This window comes from Cricetulus griseus, chromosome 2 (assembly GCF_003668045.3).
Source record: "Cricetulus griseus strain 17A/GY chromosome 2, alternate assembly CriGri-PICRH-1.0, whole genome shotgun sequence".
NCBI lineage: Eukaryota > Metazoa > Chordata > Mammalia > Rodentia > Cricetidae > Cricetulus > Cricetulus griseus.
In genome coordinates this window covers 20061436-20069549 of record NC_048595.1, presented here as the reverse complement: position 1 = coordinate 20069549, position 8114 = coordinate 20061436, and the positions used below count along the sequence as shown (strand labels likewise).

General features: G+C 52.4%; 1 protein-coding gene across 1 annotated transcript; it reads right to left on the bottom strand.

Moving 5' to 3' along the window:
* Nucleotides 1–241: 241 nt before the first annotated feature.
* On the bottom strand, nt 242–3418 carry Gpr3 (G protein-coupled receptor 3). Its single transcript, XM_027399555.2, has 2 exons — nt 3289–3418; nt 242–2249 (listed from the first exon to the last, which is right to left on the bottom strand). The coding sequence occupies exon 2, from the start codon at nt 2242–2244 to the stop codon at nt 1252–1254; it is 993 nt and encodes a 330-aa protein (XP_027255356.1). The 5' UTR covers nt 2245–2249; nt 3289–3418; the 3' UTR covers nt 242–1251.
* Between the last annotated feature and the right edge of the window lie 4696 nt (nt 3419–8114).

Here is an 8114-nt window from a genome sequence, read left to right as displayed (position 1 = left end):
ATGTTCTTCATGCCTGAGCCCTGAACTAGCTACTGTGGACAGACTCTGGGTATCCTCAATCTAAGAGGAGTCTAATATCCTGGTCCCTGAGGCTCGAAAGTTGGTATCCAGCGTCTGGTCCGAGGGGCACTGATATCTTGCAGTGTCAGCCACACTCTACTCTGGGTCGCCAGTTTCCCAGATTCCTTAGGGAGTCCTGCTATCCTGGCTCAATGCCACACCATGCATATGCACAAACAAATATTAATCAAAAAATCGTTTTTTATTGAGTAGGGTTTTGGGGACTGGACAGGAATGCACTAGGGACCGTACCCCTATTGGCAGAGGGGTGGGGTATTGGCTCTTGTCCCGCCTCCTCTAGGGCACCTCAGGGTAAGGCCTGGCCCCCAGGCCATGGCTGTGGCGCTGAAATCCAGGCTGGAGAAGGGGGGGGGGGGTGCATTTTACAGTCCCGACTACCTCGCCGGTTGCAATTCCCCCAAATGGCCACCAGAGGGAAGCCGGGCCTCAGCGCAGAGGAATTCTCGGTTATTCAGGTGATGGCTTCTTAAAAAAATAAAAAAACCAGAGGCTGGTGTGTTCCTCCTGCAAACCCGAGCAATGCGGGCCTGGGGAGGAGGCTCTGGTTTCTATGATCTCTCTGATAAAAAATAAGCAAAAATAACAAAATACATTGTTTTTCTTTCTCCATCCCCACTCCGGGAACTGAGGTCAGAAATGGGGACAAGGGGGCTGGGGACAGACACCCTGGTACAGACTAGATTTCAAAGTGTGGGTCTCTTTTTTTTTCCCTTATCACCCTTAAGTAAATTTATAAATAAATACATAATAAATAAATAAATATACTTTCTTTGTATGTTCATATATAGAGTGAGAAATCTTTTCTGTAGGCAACTAAGTGATTAACCTCTCTGTACTCTGGACTTTCAAAATTCAAAACTAAAGTGACATGGTCAAGGTCAAGTTTCAGGGAAGGAAGATCAAGGACTTGGACTGGTGCTGTAAAATTCCCAGCATTCTGGAATTGCAAACCACTTGGAACCACCATCTGGAACATTCTAGAACCATGCAGCCAGCTGGGCTGGGCCCCTGAAAGAATCTTGAACAAGATCCTAAAACACCCAATGTCTTAGAACTCCAGAACCAGCTGGGTCTTAAGGGTGTGGAGCTGGGGGTTTGGAACTAAGCCCTGGTGGGCCTAACATTCTGAAATTCTGTAGTAGTCAAAGCCACACAACCACCAGGATGAAACTAGACATCACTAGGGGACCGGGACCGGAACGGGATCTTGGAAGTCGAGCAGCAGCAGCAAATGGCCCACAGCACCTTCTGCACGTCTTGGTTGCGGAAGGCGTAGATGACTGGGTTGATCATGGAGTTGTAGGTGGCAGGGAGCAGGGTGAGATAGGTGTAGAGATATGGAGAGTTGGCATCTCCCAGGAGGCAGTAGACAGTGAAGGGCAACCAGCAGGCAGCAAAGGCGCCAAGCACCACGGCCAATGTGGCGATGCCCTTGCGGGTGGCCACGTAGTGAGAGGCAGGCAGCAGGTGTCGTTGGAGGGCAATCTGCTGGGCATGGCGGCAGACAATGCGGCAGATCTGGGCATAGAGCTGCAGCATGATGCCAAACACCATGAAGAAGGCTACGGCCAGGACCACCAGATGGTTCTTGGAGAGGGGATATACCACACCACAGGTGGTCAGGCCATCCCGGCAGTTCCAGGCCAGCACAGGAACCAGCCCCAGACCCAGGGCCCCCACCCACACCAAGGCCAGCATCAGATAGGTCCGCGTTACTGTTGTCTCTGAGTAATAGGTGAGGGCGTTGTACAGGGAAAGGTAGCGGTCAACAGTGATGGCCAGCAGGCTGCCAATGCTGGCAGTAAAGGCCATTGCTAGCACACCAACCAGCACCAGGCTCATCTCTTGTGAGCCAATGCAGAAGACAGCCGCAAAGTACAGGACCAGGCCCAGGCCCGCCAGCAGGTCTGCTATGGCCAAGCTACCCACCAGCAGGAACATGGGGGCACGGAAGGCAGGAGTGCCCACGATGATGGCCACCACCAGTGCGTTCTCGCAGGACACCAGGGTGCCTGAGATGCACAACACCACATCCCAGGCCTTGGGAGAGGGCAGCAGTGTAGCTGGGCCTGTGGGTTCCTCTCCTGGGTCCACACCGCTCACATTGACGCTGCCTGAGCCAGCTGAGAGCCAGGCCATGGAGCTGCCTGTACCCCACAACATGGTACCTGTAGAAGAAAGGCCCTATGAGATACTGGCAGGCCCGTATTCTGACAGGAGGCCCTTGGGGGAGAGATACCTCTCAGGATAACAGGTAGGGCACCAATGCCCTGTCCCCCAATTCATGTCCTGAGGCTCTTGCCCCATGTTTTGTCCTCTGATACCTCCAGGCCTCTAAACAGGGGCCTCTTTTCCTGCCCATCTCTTCCCTGTGTCTCTTCACTCTCCTTTCCTTTCCTATTAGTCTTAAAGACCTCTTTGCCACGTGTGGTCAGAGAAGTGGATTAAGCTTACCATAAGTGAGTGGGGAACCACAGGATTCAAGGTGAGCCTTAAAAGGGCTCATGACTAGGGGAGGGAAACATGTCAAGAAGGAGGGCAGTCAGCTCCCTCCCATCAGAGAGGATGACTCGGTTCCTGAAGCTCCCAGACCCCTCACGATTCTCAGCACTGCGAGCCTCAGGCTCCGCCCCCGGGCAAAGCCGGTGCAGCTTTTTGCCAGCCCCCAATCGACATTCCTAGGGTAACACCTGGGAACTCATTTCCCCTGTACTCGCTTCCGGAATTCTGTCTCCGGACAGACCCCCTTTCTCCACCTAACCTCTGGGTCTCCGTAGCAGACACCCCCTGGTGGAAGCCTGGATTCCTGAGTCAGACCCCTCCTTCTGCTGGGACACCTGGGTCTTGGGCCTGACTCCGCCTCCTGCCTCGGATAACTGAATCCCTAAATAAGACACCTCCCGCTGCTCGGACGCCCAAGTGCCCGCCCCAGATGCCTCCTGCTCTTTCAACCTCAGATAACTGCTGGTCCCTCCAGGGCCTCGGGTCCCGCAGGAATGCTCGCCCTTTGCCGGGTCACCCCATCACACCGCTCGAGCATCCTGACGCTTGGGGAGCCGCGTGCTGATGCAGAATCTGCTCGTCCAGACTCCCAGCTACGACCTCCGGACCCCGAGCAGCGGCCCGCAGCCTTCCGCCGGCCCAGCGCCCCTGCACCCTACGTGTCCTCCCAGACCCTGGGTGGCCGCGGCAGGGCCCACTACTCACCGCTCAGGACCGGGCGCGGCCGGGCCGCGGGGAGCCTCCACTCAGGTCCTGGCAGAGCAAGGTGTGCGCGGACCCCAAGAAGCCCCCGCGGCCGCGGGAGACGCGGCGTGAGTCACCCCGCCCCGCCCCGCCCCCGGCCACCGGTTTGGTGACGTCAGAAGCCCAGTGGGCCAATGGGCGCGGCGCGCTGGAGCGCAGCGCGCGATGCGCGGCATAGTAATGAGGCCTCGCGCCGCCCGCTCCCCCATTCATAAAAAGTGACCGTGGCCGCGGCCCCGCCCCCTCCGGAGTCGGCCCGAGCTGTCCTTGACGCGGCGCCCTCTGCGGGTCGGGGGCTTTGGGGGCGCTAGTGGGAGAGCCTCAGAAAAGACTCAGGGAGGCCACAGAGGATGTAGGAAGAGGACAAGGGACCGGGATAGTCCGCGGGGGTGACGAGCACCCTCGGGTGTCAGAAATGAGCTGACACAAGACAGGTGATGGGGCTGAATGGGCGTCCCCGGTGAGGATGACAGGCTCTGCTTCTGATAGGGCCCTGGGGTGACAGTGACAGGAGCACGAGGGAGTAGGGAGGTGGGTGGCTGTGACGATGGGAGCGTGGTGGCAGGATCTTGGAGGACGGTGGCTGTGGGACGTTGACGGTGGGGGAAGGGGTAGGGCTCCTAGGGCAGCTAGAGCCCTGTCAGAGTGACTGCAGCATGATGAAGCTCGGGGACCCCAGGGTCTCAGAGGTGGTGACAAGGCTTTGGAGATGAGTATTCTGGTGAAGGAACTTGAGGTCACTGTGACCCTGTCAAGTGATAAAGGATGAAGGCGACAAAGCTAAGTGAGGACTGTGGGGTCCCGGGATGCAGATCAAATGACTTGTGGTGGGCCCCAGAGTGAGGGAACAGGGTGGGAGGTCTGACTGGACAGTGACCCAGCAGGTAAGTTGCTGCCAGGACAGGTCCCGTGATGCTGGGGTTGGGATAAGGAGCTGGGTGACGTCACTTATGTGGGTCCAATAGCGTCCTCGCAGCACGGGAGGGTGTGCCTGGCTAGATTTCAAAACCTGAATTATTTATTCAAGGATCTGGAAAGCCAGCGCAGGGAGGTTGAGGAGGTGGGGGGGGGTCACTTCCCCGAAGCAGCGGGAGATAGGGAGCCGGGAAGAACTTGGAAACAGAAGGACAGGGCAGCTCCATGCTCAGAGCAGCCTCACAGAGCTCCCAGCCTAGGTACCCCAGGGGTGGGGCAGGGGGAAAACTTCTTCCCCAACTATGCCTGCCCCATGCCTAGGGAAACGCCCCATCAGTGACTCTTGTGACCCCAGTACCAGTCCTGCCCCCTCTCTCTTTGATCCTCTCTGGAACACTCAAGACTGGAAGAGGGTGATAGGAGTCAGATTAGGGTATGAGGCTGAGGAAAGGAAGGCCAAGAGGCAGGCAATAACATCACACCCTTACAGAACCAGGGCTGAAGAGAAAGGCACATTTTGGGTCAAATGTGGTGAGTTCAGCTGGTAGGAATAGACAGACCAGCTTCGAACCCTAATCCCTCCATTTCCTAGCTGTGTGACTGAGAAGTGAGTCTCTCAGGCTCTCTGAGCCCATGTTTTTTCACTTCTAAACTAGTGACATTAGTGCCTACTAGGGACTGTTAGGAGGCCCTGGGCCCATTATCAACACAAGCTATGTATTGGCTGTCAGTGGCGTATTTGGCCAGTGGAGGACACCAGGGAAGCATAGATGGGCAATAAGAAAATGGAAACTGTTAAAAAATTAATTAATTTTTTAAAAAAAGGAAGAAAGAAAATGAAGAGTGGTGACAGGAAGCTCTGCCTTTGAGGGACCAACTAGACTCTCCTGTTGCAGGCTCTTTGCATGGCCTGTTCCTTCATAAAACCCTTTGCTTCCTCCAGAAGCTTTTTAGCTTCCCAAACAGGCTTCCTGACCCCTGTCACAGATAGCCAGCTAAACCTGTCACTGCCCCTTCCCTCCTCTGTTTGTTAGGCTTTAGGGTATTCAGGACTGTTAAAACAAAATACTCAGAGTCAGGCAAGGTGGTGCACACCTTTGATCCCAGCACTTGGAAGGCAGAGGCTGGTGGATCTCTGTGAGTTCAAGGCCAACCTGGTCTACAGATCGAGTTCTAGCATAGCCAAGGCTACACAGAGAAACTCTGTCTGGAAAAAAGCCAAAAACAAACAAACACCCACTCATATATAGATAAAATAATATCTAAAAAAGTTACAAAGAATGGGGTGGGGTTAGGTTGGGGGTGAGGGAGGAGGGATGAGGGTGAGGGGAGGGAGAAGGGACTTACATGTGAAACAAGCTTGTTCCCTAACTTGAACTAATGAATAATAAAAAAAAAAAAGTTACAAAGAAACAGAGATGGGCTGGAGGTTAAGAGCACTGACTGCTCTTCCAGAGGTCCTGAGTTCAATTCCCAGCAACCACATGGTGGCTCACAACCATCCTTTATGAGATCTGGTGCCCTCTTCTGGTGTGCAGATATACATGGAAGCAGAATATTGTATACATAATAAATAAAATCTTTAAAAAAATAAAAGAAAAAGAAACAGAGACAAGGGGAGAGTGATAGTCCTGGTGGGGTTGTGTCCAGAGAGAAGAGAGAACCCCAAGATTTGGATATCCATTTCTCCCCATTTTGAGCCAAGTCCCCAACAGAGCTCTGGTCTCAGAAGGGGGCAGGAACAAGGTGCTAGGGCAGCATCGGGATGAGAGTGGCATGTGAGCGATGCCTGCCCTTCTGAACAGCTGTTTCCAAGTTCACTGATGCGCTGGTGAGAACGAGTTACCAGGTACGGGGCACACACCCATAATCTCAGCACCTGGGAGGCAAAGGATCAAGAGTTTGAGGCCATTCTGAGCTACAAAGCCAGTCTGGACTACTTGATACCCCAAAACAAAATAAAAACAAACTTTTCTATCACTGCAGGTCAAGTCTTCAAAGATGCTCCTGTTGTCACTCCAACACTGGCTTTTGACTTCTCATTCTGTCCATTTGTCCCTACAGCTATTTTCTTTCTTTTTTAATAAACATTTTAAAAAATTTTAACTTTTATTTCATGCACATTGGTGTTTTGCTTGCATGTATGTCTGTGTGAGGCTGTCAGATCCTTTGGAACTGGAATTATAGACAATTGTGAGCTGCCATGTGGGTGCTGGGAATTGATCCCACATCCTCTGGAAGAGCAGCCAGTGCTTTTTTTTTTTCTTTTAAGATTTTATTATGTATACAACATTCTGCTTCCATGTATATTCTAACACCAGAAGAGGGCACCAGATCTCATAAAGGATGGTTGTGAACCACCATGTGGTTGCTGGGAATTGAACTCAGGATCTCTGGAAGAGCAGCCAGTGTGCTTAACCCCTGAGCCATCTCTCCAGCCCCAGATGGTTGGTTGTGTGTATGTGTGTGTGCACATGTGTTTCTAGTTGAGTGTATGAGTAGGTAATCAAAGAGACCAGCAGATAGTATCACCTCCCGGGATACTATCTGATACTATCTGAGCGGGAGTCAGGTGGCTGTGAGCTGCCCAGAGTGGGCGGTGGGTCCCATAGAAGAACAGCCAGTGCTTATTTACAATGGCTGAGCGGTTTCTCCAGGGCTTCTCTCCCGCATCCCCATCCAATCCGTGCCCCCACCCCCCACCCCGACCCCAGCTGTTTTCTTGAGATCTTCGGTTCATACAGGCCATATCCCGAATCTGTGTTTGAATTAATCTTTCTTTATAGAATAATCATGACCTTCACCCACGCAAGCTGTGTCCCCCCCCACTGTCCCCAAAATCCCACTACCAAAATCGGTTCTGAAATCTGAATATGAAGATGACATACTGTGTGGTCTTGGACATTTGGGCTAGTTTTCTTCAAATTTCTGTCTTAGTGACAGTTATCCCAGGGTGAAGACATTAACGACCTTTTGTTTCTGCTGAAGAAGGCAGATGGTCATGAAGTTCCTCATTTGCATGTCACTGTGTACTTTATGGTGAAAGCTGCCTTTCTGGCTGCCAGGGAGGGAGAGTGTGAGGGTATTTCTAACTTGAGAACACTTGGAGACTCAAAGATTGAGTGATGCAATTGATTTCCACATGTGTGCTCTCTCAGGCACCAAAGTGTGTGTGTGGAGAGAGAGAGAGAGAGAGAGAGAGAGAGAGAGAGAGAGAGAGAGAGAGAGAGAACAGTGTGTCTCATTCTGGAGAGGCAGCATGTGTGTGTGTGTGTACATGCTCATGCAAGTGTGCACATGGGTGTTCCTGTGTGTGTGTTGGTGTGTGTGTGTGTGTGTGTGTGTGTGTGTGTGTGTGTGTGATCCTGTAGGGCAGACTGGCCTCAGACTTGTGGAAATCCTCCTTAGGTGGAGTTACTGCTGAGCCAGCATACCCAGCTGAGGTCTCTCTTAAGTGCTCTCTCATCTCTGAGACCTCTCCAGGAGCCTGAGACCTCTCCAGGGGAAGGGCCTTCTTCTTCTTCTTTTTTTTAAAGATTTTATTTATTATGTATACAACATTCTGTTTCCATATATCTGCACACCAGAAGAGGGCACCAGATCTCATTACAGATGGTTGTGAGCCACCATGTGGTTGCTGGGAATTGAACTCAGGACCTCTGGAAGAGCAGTCGGTGCTCTTAACCTCTGAGCCGTCTCTCCAGGGGAAGGGCAGCCCTTCTTGCTCCTATGTCCCTACTTCTTCCCCACCACCAACTCATGTGCCCATGTTTCCAACCAACAACCCTAAAAAGTTAAGGGACAGATCCTATATTTCATAGAAACGAATAAACTCACCCAAAATCGCAATGTGAATGGTAGAACTGGGCTGT

Excerpts from the sequence above, each read along its gene's own strand:
- Gpr3 (XM_027399555.2), bottom strand. The coding sequence starts at position 2,244 with ATGTTGTGGGGTACAGGCAGCTCCATGGCCTGGCTCTCAGCTGGCTCA.